The sequence below is a fragment of the Aotus nancymaae genome, unplaced genomic scaffold, assembly GCF_030222135.1.
Source record: "Aotus nancymaae isolate 86718 unplaced genomic scaffold, 86718_ANA_hifiasm-v0.15.2.pri h1tg000002l, whole genome shotgun sequence".
Taxonomy (NCBI): domain Eukaryota; kingdom Metazoa; phylum Chordata; class Mammalia; order Primates; family Aotidae; genus Aotus; species Aotus nancymaae.
In genome coordinates this window covers 55,383,135-55,398,580 of record NW_026988413.1, presented here as the reverse complement: position 1 = coordinate 55,398,580, position 15,446 = coordinate 55,383,135, and the positions used below count along the sequence as shown (strand labels likewise).

Genomic DNA, 15,446 nt, shown 5'->3' with positions numbered 1-15,446 from the left:
ATTTACTTCCTTTCTAAAGCAAGAGAGTCCTAACTGAAATCATGTCAAAGATTTTTGGTTTTAAGGATCTATGGATAAAGAGATAATGCAGGAGGAAGCCTGATACACTGACATGTGTGAGAGGCGTCATTCACCACAGGAATAGAACCAGCATGGATGGGTGAAAGTTGCAAGAAGGTAGGTTTATGAACAAATCCAATTACCATTTAAGTGTAGGAGCATTTCCAAAGTTGGAATGATGGGAGGCTGAGAGCTTCCCGTCACTGGAAGTGTTTACGCATAAACTGAATGATCACTGAGAGAAGACTCAGGTGACTGACCTGCAGTCAGGGCTGAGAACCACCTTTGGAACCCACAGTCCTCTAACTGTAATGTGAGTCAGAATCACATAAGCAAATGTCACTTAGGGTCGGGGGTGGTAGGCTTGGGCAAAAATCATAATCATTACTTTTTGGGTGGGATCTGCCTTTCAAGCAAGTATCTCAGGTGCTTCTCTTTGAGTTATGAGAAACACATTCTGAGAAACCTGTTCTAAGCTAGTTTTTTAAGATATTTGTTGCCACAGAAGAGCAAAGGTTTTTTTTTAAGTTAAGGTAAAATCTGTTCTCGCTGTTTTTCCTTGTGACTAGTCCTGAGTACCTACGTGCCCCTCTGTCCCATTCTAATTTTCTGGAATTCCAGATGCACTGCTAAGATCATTCCTCCTTTCCTTTCTTACCAGATCTGCTGTTTCTTGATTCCAACTTTGCTGTTATCACTGGACCAACAATGAAAAACAACTAATAATCCCTGAATGTGCAATAAAGATCACAGGAACCAGCCGCGGGAGAGCAAACTGTCACTAAAGTCAGGGTCACATCAGGACAGCCCTGCACGTGTGCAGCCCGAGTGTCCCCACTCTCCGTGTTCACAGTACAGCAGACAGTGCCAGCTGACCACAGTCTTGTTTCCTCCGACTGACCAAGGCTGGTCAGAATGAGTCAGAGTTAGCATGAAAGACACAATGTATTTGCTGTCCAAATTTTAGGAATTACTAGAAAACAGGGAAACCCCAAAAGGTAACAAAGTCAAGCAAGGCAAAGGTTGAAGAGAGTACTGAAAAATCTTCTCAAACTGTTTAGAAAGGTAAGTACTCCTGTTTTGTTTCAAAAAATAGTTCAACGTATTTATTTAATTGTTTTTTAATTTACAATGTATTCATTTAACTTTAAATAGATTACCTATTATTTCCTGAACTGCATGCTTATCAAGTCATAAATATTAACCCAGAAACAGAAAGTACTGTAACAGATTTAATTACTAACCAATCACCTAATTAGATTTATTAACATTTATCAAAAGAATTATGTTATGTGAACACACACACACACAAAATCGATAAAATTACACAGTAAAATCCTTTCCCTAGAGTATTTGAACAACATGTTGTTCTTAGTAGTTGCCAATGATTCAGAAGTTCCTGAAGATACTGGGGTGGAGGAGTGCTAGTTATTTGGGCTTCTATTATCTAGACACTCAATGTGAGTTTGTTGTGCTGGTCTGACAAATATCATCTGTATATGTGGATGAATTGTTCTCTCTCATTGACTTCATCTCTTTATGTGGGGATGGAAATATCTACTTTTTCCAGGGGGAAGGAGGTCAGTGGGAGGAGGGTGTTGAGGGAATTTGTTTCTGTATCATGTACAGTCATGTGTCTCCGAACAATGGGAGTATGCTCTGAGAAATGCATTAGGCAACTTCATCATTGTGTGAACATCATGCAGCACTTACAGAAACCTACATGGTGTAGCCTACTACATATCTAGGCTATGCAGTATAGCCTATTGCTCCTAGACTATAGACCTGCATAGCAGGTTACTGTACTGAGTACCACAGGCAATTGTAATACAATGATAAGTATTTGTGTATCTAAGCAAAGAAAACACACAGTAAAATTTTGGCATAAAAGATAGAAAATGTTTCACCTATGTAGGACACTTACCATGAATGAAGGTGGCAGGACTGGAAGTTGCTCAGAGTGAGTCAGTGAGTGGCGAGTGAATGTGAAAGACTAGGACGTTACTATACACTACTGTAGACTTTATCAATGCTAGACACTTAGGCTACAGCACATCACTACATTTATAAAACATATTTTTCTTTCTTTGATAAATTAACTTTTTTACTTTTTTTTTTAGCTTTTACCTCATAACACAGCTTAAAATACAAACACATTGTAGAGATATATAAAAATATTTTCTTTCTTTATATTCTTATTCTGTAAGGTTTTTAAATTTCTTTTTACTTTTACAACATTTTTGTTAAAAACAAAGACATAAACACACATATTAGCCTAGGCCTACACAAGGTCAGGATCAAAGTCACCGTGTTTTCCCTCCACATCTTGTCCCACCGGAAGGTACTGAGATGTTATGCCCTGTAACAACGTCTTTTCCTGGAGCACCTCCTAAAGCACCTGCCTCAGGCTGTTTTACAGTTAACATTTTTTTAGTAAGTAGCAAAAGTATACTCCAAAAAATAAAAATAAAATATATCAAATACAAAATACGAGGCAAAAGTAATTTTTCAGCTTCATTATAAAGTTATGGGACCACCATGGTATAGACAGTCCATTGCTGACTGAATCACCCTTCTGTGGTGCATGACTGTGATACTAAATATGTTAAGCCAATGAAAAGCACAGCTTATAATTTTTTCCTGGTATTTCCTTTGACATCACCGTTGTTTTTATGAGAATAAGCTTGTTAGTTCTTGAGCTGTTAATATTTGAGAATGCAAGGGAACCTGCTGAAGCTTAAGAATGATACATTATAAATTCAAAAAGAATAGACACTAAACATTTCTGCAAATGTGCATTTTGAATGTTCTTATTCACCGTAGGCCACTATGCATTGTCCCCTCACATCTCAGTGAATAATTTGCCTGTCTACACCTAAAAGGCAACAGTTCTGCTTTTTGTTTTTTTTCTCTTGGCAGGAATAGTTGGAAATTTTAAACAATTTAAATATCAACTGGCTTATGTTCTTCTTACTCTTTCATGAAAATGTCAAGCATTCATATTTTCAATACTAATGAACAACCACCAATTGTTTTAATTTCATTATTTTCTCAACTGAAAGAGCACTTAGAGAGCACAGAAATAGCTGGGCTTTCTTTTTATAGATCTCACTGGTAAGCCTGAAACAAGTTTAGATTGAAAGACAAAAAAACTCCCATTTTCCCCCCTGAATAGGATCTCTTCATTAAACTGACCTTTATTCACACCCCACCCCCAGCCACCTCCGGTGAAAAGATAGGCCCCAAAGAGAGGATTTCAAACCTAGGGCTTACAAGGTCTTGGAGAGGTCGCTCAAGTCATTTGCTTATCTCTAGGCAGGACTGAATTATATTTGCACTGTCAGAAATCTATCTACTCTTAAAAATAGCCAGAGAAAGTTCTGCCACCTTAAATGGTAACAAACTCCAGGAGAAATGGTTTTGCTTTTGCTCCTGTACTCAGGCACAGCACACAGCACACCACAGCAGAAAACTTAAATTGCAATCATTTTCAAATTCAATCTAAATCGTATGACTTGCTGAACAAACTCTTCCACTGACTTGCTACTCCATGGGAGGAAAGTTAGAGGAGATTGTGAAAGTAATATTTCCCTTTTAAGCACTTAATGTTTGCTTTAGTTCACTAAAGGACATCCTCTAAATTTGGATAAGTAAATGTGTCTTCCAAAAGGATATACCTTTCCTCCTTGATCCTGGGGAACAGCCTAGTCATAGGGGATGAAGTTTGCATATGTGGTCCTGTTGCTGCTATCTCAGAAGGATAGAGTGAGCCAGATGAAATGTGACCTCAGCTCATGGCGACTTGTTTGGAAAAAGCATGTGGAGAGACACGCTCACCATGCAGATGATCTGCCACAGTCACAGGATGAGGGGCCAGGGCAGGGGAAGGGAAAGGGAGTGCTAAGAACTTGTTTTGTGGAGTGTGTTCTTTGGCTGCAACTCTCGATACTATGGCTTTCCTGCCATGGAAAACACAGAGGAGATCTCTGTCACCTGAGTTTTTTTTTTTTTTTTTGAGACAGAGTCTTGCTCTGTCGCCAGGCTGGAGTGCAGTGGTGCAATCTTGGCTCACTGCAACCTCTGCCTCATGGGTTCAAGCGGTACTCATGCCTCAGCCTCCCAAATAGCTGGGATTACAGGCATGCACCACCACATCCTACTAATTTTTATATTTTTAGTAGAGACAGGCTTTCACCATGTTGGCCAGGATGGTCTTGAATGCCTGACCTCGTGATCCACCCGTGTTGGCCTCCCAAAGTGCTGGGATTACAGGTGTGAGCCACCGCACCTGGCTGTCACCTGAGCTTTTATTTGAGAAGTGTAATCTTCTTGTTCAGGGACTCCCCATTCCATTCTAAAGATTCAAGAGAACTAGGCTTGCAATCATCATCACATTGCTATCTCACACTCCTTCAATCACCTTCAACTTAATCTGATTTTTTCTATTTATGTGGAAACAATTTCGCTCGTATCTGTCTTCAGTGTGCTGGAGAGAATTGCGGACTTACCTATTTAATCTGTACTGATTATGGAACTCTCTTTCCTTTGCTGCATTATATTCATTTTGATACTTGAGAAGTTGCTCTCTCATTTTGGACACCTCCGTGGAGAATGCTTCTGGAAAATTATCAGCTTGCTGCACGTGAAACTGCTGCTGTTGTATTTGCTCAGTGAAACGTTTGGCATTCTGTAGCAGTTGGACCTCTGACTCCTGTGTGCTGGGTTACATGAAAAACAGAGACTCATGTAATGAGACATGTACACCCTCGGTTCCCTTAGTGGCTCCTATGAGCATCTAGTGAGGACAGCTGCCCCCCAACTCCTGGGTTCAGCTCAACTCTGTGACATTTTTGTGCCAAGTCAGTTGACCCTTCAGGTCCGTGAGTCCACGTCTATGGATTAAACCAACCATGATGGGAAACTTTTGTTAAAAAATTGTGTCTGTTTCACCTTTGTGGTATTCTCCTTCAAAATACCTAACTCTAGTCTAAATACGAGAAAAATTCTAAACTGAGGAACGTTCTATAGAATACCCAACCAGCACTCTTAAAACTATCAATGTGATTTAAAACACAAGAAAAGACAGAGAAATTGTCACGAGGAGACCGAGGAGACACAAGGACTCAGTATACTGGGGTATACTGCATTGGGTCCTGGAACAAGAAAAAGAACTTTGGTGGAAAAACTGTTGAAAATCTGGAGTTTAATTAATAGTCATATACGAATGTTAACTTCCTAGTTTTGACAGACCATGGTTATGTAAGATGCTCGCATTCGAGGAAAGTGGGTGAAGGGTAGATGAGAACTTTGTATATTATTTTTGTAACTTTTCTATGACTCTAAAATTGTTCCAAAATAAAAGGTTTAAATTGTTTTTTTACTGAACATGTACAGACTTTTCTTGTCATGATTGCCTAAACAATACAGTATAACAGCCATTTACATAACATTTACATTGTACTAGGTACCTTAAGTAATCTAGAAATGATCTAAAGTATACAGAAGAATGTGATTAGGTTATATGCAAATATGACATCATTTTATATCAGGGACTTGAGTATCCATGGATTTTGGTATCTGCAGGAGGTCCTGGAATCAATCCCCCAAGAGACGACTGTATGACACTGGGTACAAGAGGTGAATAAGGCTCAGCTCCTAGCTTCAACAATCTAACCATCTGGCAGATGGGAGGAATACCAGATGACAAGTACTACCGCTGGAGTCCAGATGGAGACAGCAGGGGACAACCGAGAAACGATCACTCAACGGGAATGTGACATTTGCACTTGACTTTGAAGAATGATTATGATTTACTAGAAGAGGATAAATGATAGAGGAAAATAGGAGATTTCCCCTTGAACTCCCCAAACAATCCTAGCTCCCTTGAATTCTAACATAATTGTAGGAAAATCTCTTCCCCCTTAGCGAACTAAGAAAAGACAGCAACTTTTCTAATGGCATTTTGTTAGGAAACCAGGAAGAGAAATTCCCATGTACAATTATGGATATAAATTAATTAATAGATTTCTGATCCTAAGTTGGACACTGGTTAGAGCTGGACTTGAAGGTCACAGTAGAGGGAGATTCCTACAACCTCAGTTATATTCTATGGCCTTGGCCCTATGTAGGAAAAATGGATCAACATCTGTCAGAGGATGTAGAATACGGACATGGTGGAATCTCCAGTATCTTTAGAACTCTATGCTGCAAGCTAGCATCAGCTAGCATCAGCCCCAGCCTTACCAGTACACATGATTCATCTTTCCCAGAAACCCTTATCATATTAGCTACCTCTCCTATTAGAAGTAAGCCCTGTGTAATCCCAGCACTTTGGGAGGCCGAGGCGGGTGGATCACGAGGTCGAGAGATCGAGACCATCCTGGTCAACATCGTGAAACCCCGTCTCTACTAATACAAAAAAATTAGCTGGGCACGGTGGTGCGTGCCTGTAATCCCAGCTACTCAGGAGGCTGAGGCAGGAGAATTGCCTGAACCCAGGAGGCGGAGGTTGCAGTGAGCCGAGATCGCGCCATTGCACTCCAGCCTGGGTAACAAGAGCGAGACTCCATCTCAAAAAAAAAAAAAAAAAAAAAAAAAAAAAAAGAAGTAAGCCCTGGACACTTCCTGTTTTAATGCCAGAGCTCTCTTCTGATGTGTGCTCCCCACCAACTGTCCTCACCAAGAGAAATCTTCAAGTTCCAGCTCATTTGCAGAGATGCCCAATGACTTGATCAAGCCGATCTCAAATGAAGTTACCTGGCGTCTGCTTTACCGTTGTGGTATTCTCAGTTCAGTAAAGACACATCCGTTTTCTCAGGCTTTATAATGTCATTTGCTCAATGGCATATAGCAAAACATTTACTGGGACATAATATGTTCCAGGTATGATGTTAGGTACCAAATAGCAACAATAGCTACGATGATACCTCAAATGATTTTCATTAGTGAAAGCTGAAATTATTCTCCTACAATTTATAACCATGTATGCTAATAAACTTTGTAAATCTAAAAGTTATCTGATCTCCTTAATAGGTCAGGCTTCAACTACTGAAATTATAAGCTGTTGGCCCAGGCTACAGTGCCTGTTTTTCCACAGAAAGAGGAGGACAGGGTGGTAGGGTTCCAGCCAGAACACAAATGGGCACTTACCCACAAGTACTTAGAACATGATACCAGAGACTTCAACAATTCTTATAACATGGTTTCTATGGAAGTCTCATTCAGTTTCAGTTCAATATTTCCAAGCTTCTTTTCCCCCCTGCAGTCCTTGCACCATGAATCAAGAGTCTACTTCGTATCTTTCCCATGCACCAGGCATTGGGAGTAGGAGAGAATGGAGAGTGTTTGCAGCGGCAACAGAGGGAACTAAGGGGCCAAGAGGAAGTCAAATGCGTGTAGCAGAAGGGAAGTTAGCTGTTTTGCAACACAACCTGGAAGAGGAAGAAATAACACCATAGCTGAGGTCCTGCATTGCTACTTGTGACTAGGGCCCAGGGAGCTGAGTTGCAGAGGACCGGGGAGAAGGAAGTAAAGTCAAAGCACCCTTCTAATCTCCACTGGGCTCTAGATAAGAGCTATCTAGAGTGCAGGAAACACTGATATTCCTTGTATCTGCAAAGAGGATGGGAGGGATGCCCAGAGAAATGTATGGCATTTCCTCTCAGTTAAGCAGTGTGAAGTACGTTGTCAAAGATTACTCCAGACTTTCCACTTAAAGTCTCAAAATTCCTGAGTCTTGAGAATTCTGAGTACACACTGGCAGGCGGGACCAGCTATGGGGGAATGGAACCTCCATTAGAAGTTGGGGTGAGGACTTGGCTTGGGCTTGAGGATGAGGAACCAAGACTGGGGGCTCTGGAGGGGTGTGAGGAACCTGGGTGTACCTGGAGTTTGCATAGGAATGCAGCTCTGCTCTTCTCCAAGTTATTCACTCTTTCCTCACGCTCCCACCCTCAAAGTAGCCAAATATCTCTGGGCAAGATAAGAAGGAGGGGCAGTGATTGGGAATTGTGGGGAGAGGATGGCTGGGGAGTGGCAGCATGGACTTTCTATCTGTTGCTGTCACTTCTTGGCTTTTGATGAAGACACCATGCAAGGCCATGAGACAGAAGGGGGGAAAAGAAAGAAAGAGGCTTGGGGGTGGTAAAGAATCACAGCATAATAGGGTTTTCCCTCTTTCCTCACTCCCCTGCTGTCTTAATTTCCAGTGGCTAACAGCCAGTGCTTAGGCAGGCTTGTTGGACACGTCTGTGGTAGCGTGTTCTGACCTGTTGTTGACTGGGACTTGCAAGGTAAGTAGCTTGTGATATGGGGAGGAGAGGAGAAGTGAAGAAAGGATCTCAGCAGACTTAGGCTGAGGTTGTTGGAGAATCTACACCTCTGAGCGATGAGCAGAGATGGGAGAAGAGTCCTGCAGGTGTGTTCTATGCAGACACCGTCCGTGTCCCACTGGAATCCTCTTGCCCACCTGCAGTTTTGGTGGACAGTTGCCATATGTACCAACAGCCCCTGTGTCCCTTTGCCTGAGGGCTGTCTCTGGCCATTGGAGTCTGCTTGGTTTATCAAAGGGCAAGCGAGAAGCACCAAGAGCTAATCTTTCTGGGAGTAATTTTTAATCATGAGGGGTGGAAACTGGTGGGTGAATATCCCAGTTTCCTCACTCTTCACTGGGAGAGTGCTGAGGTGTGTTCCACAGCCACTCAGAGGCTCCTCTGTGACACTGAGCCCCAGAGGGCCATCATATAAACTCGCAGATGAACGTGGCCTGCTGAAGGCTGCATTCCTTCCTTCCCACTTGCACTTCCCCCTTTTCTCACGATGCTTTCTCGTCTCACTTCTCAAACTACCTGAACACAAATCCTTGCCTCAGGGTCTGCTTATGGAGGAATGCAAATGAAGACAGGTCTCATCACCAGTAAGAAATTTAAAGACGATAAATCATGTCTCCATATTGGTAAATTGCATACCTCATCACGGCGTCATGCAGCAAGGTATACTTGGCTTTTAACTCTGCCATTCTGGTTCCAGGAAGTTTTCCCATAGCATGTAACTAGCAAAGAGAACATAAGGTCACTATTAATCACCACCCTCTTTAGGCTTACTCAGGAGATAGAATGGATATATGGATATCTCGTAATATCCTCCATTAAACATTAGAGGATACACATGAGGCAATGTGATATGCTGGAGACACGCGGGTGTTTGGAGAAAATAGTGCCAGTTCTATTCTACACCCTGTACATTCCGTGCTCTCAGGCAAGTCTTTTCATCTCCCTAGGCTGTTACTTCTTTGTCTGGAAATTGAGGGAATTGAGTTAAATTCTTCTAATTCTAAAAAAATTTCACGGTTTAGCAAACAATCTGAATAGTGCAGATTATAGGATGGCTATTTGCAAGTTGAGAAAATGAATGATTGTTGAACAGCTACTAGAGTATGTGTTGCCTATCAGTTATTTCATTCTTAAAAAATGTTTTGTGAAATAGATATTATCATCTCCATTTGAAACTCAAGTTTAGAAAAGTGATTTGTTCAAGGTTATAGAGCCAGTTAAAGGTAGAGTGAGAATTCAAACGCAAGTGGTTCAGCTCCAAAAACCCATGATCACTTCCCTGTACCATGATGCCTTTCCTCTGCCATCAAAGCAGTATGGAAAGTTTTCCAGTGCATAAAGAGGTACTATTTATTCCCATTGTATTTCTGGTAAGATAACTTTTGATCTGTTCTTTGAGTTACATGAGAATTAGTTAACAGACATCATAAAACATTGTCCAACACTAAAGGTTTACCATCCTAAAATTGTAATGCATTGAGCATTTGTAGTAGGTTTGACTTTAATTGCTAGTGACAGTATCAAAACAGAACTAAAGAAAATATTTGTGTTTTTCAACCCTGTTGTTCTTACCTCCATTTGTTTGTTTATTTATTTGAGACTGTCTCACTCTGTCACCCAGGCTGGAGTGCTGCAGTGGTGCAATCTTGGCTCACTGCAACCTGCACCTCCCAGGTTCAAGCGATTCTCCTGTGTCAGCCTCCCAAGTAGCTGGGACCACAGGTGCATACCATTACACCCAGCTATTTTTTGTATTTTAAGTAGAAATGGGGTTTCACCATGTTAGCCAGGCTAACATCATCTTGAACTCCTGATCTCAGGTGATCTGCCTGCCTCGGCCTCCCAAAGTGCTGGGATTAGAGGCGTGAGCCACCACATGTGGCCCTTACCTCTAAAGTAGTTATTGAATCCATCCACTTTCCTCTCCCTTGCCTGAGCTCACTGGTCCAAGTCTCATCATCCCTCAGTTGGACTATTACAAAACCTCCTAAATATCCTTCTGCCGGGGAGATTTTTCCAGGGAGATTTTTAAAAAAATCAGACGAGGTTATGTTATGCTGGGTGCTCAAAACACTTCAAGTGGAATAAAATTCAAGACCCTTGGTATTCAAGACCTTGAGGTCCTGCCTGACCCTGCCGCCCCCATAGCCTCCTTTCACAACACCCTCTTCAAGCTCCTAGTGCTTCTGCCACACTGACTGCCTTTGATTTCCACAAATGTGTGAGTCTTTCTTTTTCTCCATGGCCTCTGTGCTAGCCATTCGTCACTCCCCACACTTCACTCCAACTCTTTCTTCATGCCTCAGCTTAAATATCAGTTCATAAGAAAGCCTTCTCTGACTTCCAAATCTAAGGAAGATAACCACATATGCTTGCTCCAACTCCTAAAGAACGCTGTGCTTCATAACATTACAATCTGCAATAATAAATTTACTTACATTATTAAAAACACTTTTTATACTTCCCCAGCTAGTATACAAGACCTATGAGGAAAGGGCCCAGGTTACCTTGTTCTTCACTGTATCCTCAGCCAAAGTATTAGTAGAATCATAGGCAGTAGGTAAATCGCTTATATTTGTTAGCAAATGAACGAATGCAATTATCAAAATGCGAAAGTCTGAGTCTATATAGTGGGCTATCATGATCTTTGTAACCACATCAGTGTAGAAAAACATTAAATACATTATAAAACCATCTCTTCTTTGTGAAAAGGCCTGGCTTCCAATCCCTACAACCCTCATTTAAAAAAAAAAAATCTATGGGTGAAATATGGTAAACAAGATCTTTAAGACCTTTCAGGAGACTCTATCTCTCACTATATCAAACATCTTAAAATCTATTCATATGCCACCTTAAATATAATTTCTTCATAACTTTTTATTTATTTATTTTTAAGAGACAGAGTCTCGGCTCCATCGCCCAGGCTGGAGTGCAGTGGCGCAATCTCTCGGCTCACTGCAACCTCCGTCTTTTGGGTTCTAGTAATTCTCCTGCCTCAGCCTCCTGAGTAGTTGGGACTACAGGCACATGTGACCATGCCAGGCTAATTTTTTTGTATTTTAGTAGAGACAAGGTTTCACTCTGTTGCCCAGGCTGGTCTCAAACTCCTCAGCTCAGGCAGTCTACCTGTTTCGGCCTCCCAAAGTGCTAGGATTACAGGTGTGAGCCACTGTGTCTGGCCTATTTATAACTTTTTAACTGTTGAGTTGCTGTTGGTAAGTTGACTTAATGTTACATTTTACAGATATTTTGGTTCTGCAGTATTTTTTAGCCAATATATAATTTATATCACATTTCGAACATTTTCACTGATTTCCTAAAGTGCATATAAACCATAGTTACTATGCCTTTAAAATCTGATAAGTAAAAACAAACAAACAAAAAAACCTTTACAAATGGACACTCGAAGGAGAAAAGTTGCTGAGAAAAGATTATGAAAAGGTAAATATGTGAGTGTGTGTTTGTACGTATATGTGCGTCAGTGAAGACCAACGAGGGGCAGCCTAGCAACTAGCCAACCAGCCAGCTTCTGAAGGTAAACCACTAGGTAAGGTCATTGTGGACTCACATTTAAAAACACAGATAGGATTTAGTTTTATTCTTACGTTAAAGAGACCATTATTTCCTACTTACTGCTCCCTGCATGATAAAAACAGAAATAAATATAACATAGACCCTGCCTTAAGGTAGGTCAAAGTTTGAAGAGATAGATAAAAAAGAAATGACATAATACTGAAACTACACTCTGTAGTTGTATTGTAAGTAAATGATTGTATTTGGCATTTTGCAACGTTTTAATATTGCAAGTGAAAGCAGGGGTCCCCAGCCCCTCGGCTTTAGGAACTGAGCAGCACAGCAGGAGGTGAGCAGCAGGCAAGCCTGAGCGCTGCCACCTGACAGATCAGCGGTGGCATTAGTTTCTCACAGGAGCACAAACTCTATTGTGAAATGTGCATGTGAGGGATCTAGGTTGTACACTCCTTATGAGAATGTAACGCCTGATGATCTAAGGTGGAACAGTTTCATCCCAAAAGCATTCCCTCCGCCCCATGGAAAAACTGACTTTCACAAAACTGGTCGTGGTGCCAAAAAGGTTGGGGACCACTGAGTTAAAGCAAATAAGTAAAATTATAAATTACAGACCAAATCCAGGGGTGGGTGGGACTTCCAGAATGGTGAGATGAAGAGCTTGAATTCTTTCCCTCAAAGAAACACTGATTTAACTGGTCAAAATAATCTAAGACAACCATTTAAAGTCTCTGGAAACTGACCTAAGAGTATATAAGAAATTGAGAAACACTTATCCAACAAAATCTACTGAAGCTCACCAAGAAACTGTGGAATTTGAACCATGGGCTGCATCCATCCCTCTAGCTCCAGGTTTCAGAACTATTCTGGGCAGACTTGTAGCCCGTGAGGTGCCATCTCCCCCATTTTCCTATTGCTGAAGATCTATTCCAGGTGAAGATCGAGGAAACTGTTGCACTCAACACTCCTCCTCTTCTTCCTCACGGGCAGCTGTAGCTGTTTGGTAGCGCCAGTACTCACTCTCTAGTGTCCTGCTCTACAGGGAGACCCTGGGAAGGGCAAACAAAACAGATCAGAGTTCCCCATATCCCCAGTTCCTGCTCAGTAACACAGAGGCTCTAACCAGATTGGGGGCTGAGCACACTGTGAGGACTTACAGCTCTGCAGCCCGGCCTTTGACTTTATTTGGAACAGAGTGTAGAATATTCATGTCCCAGAACAATGTAAAAAATTAATAGACATAGAAAAATAGGTATCATAAGGGCTAACAGAGTAGGCTAATAGCTTTGTGATCCCAATAGAGGTAGATCAACAGAAGTTTAACAGAAATTGGGACAAGGAACAGTACAAAACTCACACTTGATACTGGTGGTCCAGGAGAGTGTGGGAAAGCCCACAGCTGTAACCACCCAAGATCAACCGGAAGGGTACTTCCAAGCTGTCAGTCCCTGAGTTACAAGTGGCAGATATATAAACTCCTCCAACTTCAAAAGTTGTTCCCAAGCCACACACAGATGAAAATGGGAAAGGACAAAAACTTTACTGGCTCAGGGGCCTTAAGCATGACCTCTGACCGATCAGTGACTGACCCAGAGGCAACCCCCAGAAACTCATGTTTAAAAATAAAAACAAGGAACAACTATCTAAGCAGAGACATCAGAGGCCGCCTACTGTGGGGGAAAAATATACTTCACAGTATTAGTCCAGTCAAGTCACTAAACAAATAAATAGATGAACAACAATAACAAGAACAAAACAGCATCAATAAGCCTGGGAAGGAGAGTTGTGACAATATATGATCTAAAATATCCAATTTTCAATGAAAAATTGTGAGGCATGTGAGTAGAAAGTGTTACTCCTATCCCACATAGTGAGACTCCCCCAACCCCTTTTTACACAGGAAAAGAAAAGGCAAAAACTTTCTTGGGGAGGATGCAGATGTTAGATTTAACAAATACTTCAAAGAAGGTATTAGAAATATGTTTTAAGAATGAAGGAAACCATTTAAAAAAAATTAAATGAGAGTATCATGACAATGCATCAAATAGAGATTATCAATAAGAAGAAATTTTTAAGGAGCTAAACTGAGATTCTTAGAAGAAAATCATAATTGAAAAATTCACTGGAGGAGTTCAATAGTAGATGTGAACAAGCAGAAGAATCAGTAAAGTCATAGATCAGTAGAGAAGACAGTAGTGCCCACTTACTAATGGGGGATGTGCTCCAAGACCCCAAGAGGATCCCTGAAACTATGGATAGTTAAAATCAGTAGAGAAGACGGTAGTGCCCACTTACTGATGGGGGATGTGCTCCAAGACCGCAAGAGGATCCCTGAAACTATGGATAGTTAAAATCAGTAGAGAAGACGGTAGTGCCCACTTACTCATGGGGGATGTGCTCCAAGACCGCAAGAGGATCCCTGAAACTATGGATAGTTAAAATCAGTAGAGAAGACGGTAGTGCCCACTTACTCATGGGGGATGTACTCCAAGACCGCAAGAGGATCCCTGAAACTATGGGTAGTCAAACCCATATATACGATGCACAAATTTATTTTCCCTTCTTTACAATTCGCAGATAAGATTTGTTCTTACTGTAGCTCTTAGCAACATCAGCATGCTCTTTTTTCTTTCCATATTGAGAACTTTCACCTTTTCACTTAAAGAAAGCACTTTATGGCTTCTCTTTGGCATATCCAAATTGCCACTATTACTGTTCTTGTGCTTTGGAGCAATTATTAAGTAAAATAAGGGTTACTTGAACACAAGCACAGTGGTACTGCAACAGTGGTCCTGATAACTAAGACAGCCACTAAGTGACTAATGGGTAAGTAGCATATGCAGTGTGTACATGCTGACATGCTGGACAAAGGGATGATTCACATTCCAGGTGGGATGGTGTGGGACCATGAGAGATTTGATCGCACTACTCAGAATAGCATGCAATTTAAACTTACAAATTGTTTACTTCTGGAATTTTCCACTTAACATTTTTGGACCATAGTTGACCATGAATATCTGAAACTGCAGAATGTGAAATTGCAGATAAGTGGGGTGACTACCGTATATAATTTGAAGAACAGAGACAAAAAGCATGAAGACACATGAACAGATTCTCACAGAAATGGAGAACATTAAGCCCACTAAATTACATGTAATGGAAGAAATAGAGAAAAACAGAACAGAAAAAATACTTGAAGAAATAAAAACTTTGCAAATGGGATAAAACATCCAAGAGCTCAAAGAATCCCAAGTAGAATCAGCAGAAAGATATTCACACTCAGACACATCACAGTCAAACTGCTTAAAGCCAAAGATAAAGATAAATCTTCAAAGCAGCAAAACACAAAACAAGAAACCCCAGCTTATTATGTACAAGGGAATCACAATAAGAGTAACTTCTCATCTAAAACAATGGAGGGCAGAAGGCAGTGGTTGACATATTCAAAGTGAAGAAAAAACAAACACCTGTCAACCAAGAATCCTGTATCCATCAAAAATATCTTCCAAATAGGAAGAGAAAATAAAG

The 15,446-nt window shown here is 41.0% G+C and overlaps 1 protein-coding gene and 1 long non-coding RNA gene across 8 annotated transcripts in view; one reads left to right on the top strand and one right to left on the bottom strand.

Annotated features, from left to right (window-relative positions):
• The window catches only part of CCDC146 (coiled-coil domain containing 146), a 249,745-nt gene that overhangs the window by 52,592 nt on the left and 181,707 nt on the right, over positions 1 to 15,446 (bottom strand). For 3 of the 7 annotated variants that reach the window (XM_064374780.1, XM_064374777.1, XM_064374794.1), the window contains 2 exons: positions 9,027 to 9,109; positions 4,569 to 4,778 (listed from right to left, as the gene is read on the bottom strand). In XM_064374780.1, coding sequence (XP_064230850.1) covers positions 4,569 to 4,778; positions 9,027 to 9,109 — 293 coding nt within the window. Of the gene's footprint in view, positions 1 to 4,568; positions 4,779 to 9,026; positions 9,110 to 12,718; positions 12,968 to 15,446 lie in introns of all 7 variants that reach the window. The other 4 variants (XM_064374802.1, XM_064374808.1, XM_064374787.1 and 1 more) reach the window with 3 other exon arrangements.
• Positions 939 to 5,445, top strand: LOC135274236 (uncharacterized). Its single transcript, XR_010342038.1, has 2 exons — positions 939 to 1,125; positions 4,640 to 5,445. It is a non-coding gene; the product is annotated as an uncharacterized LOC135274236 (long non-coding RNA).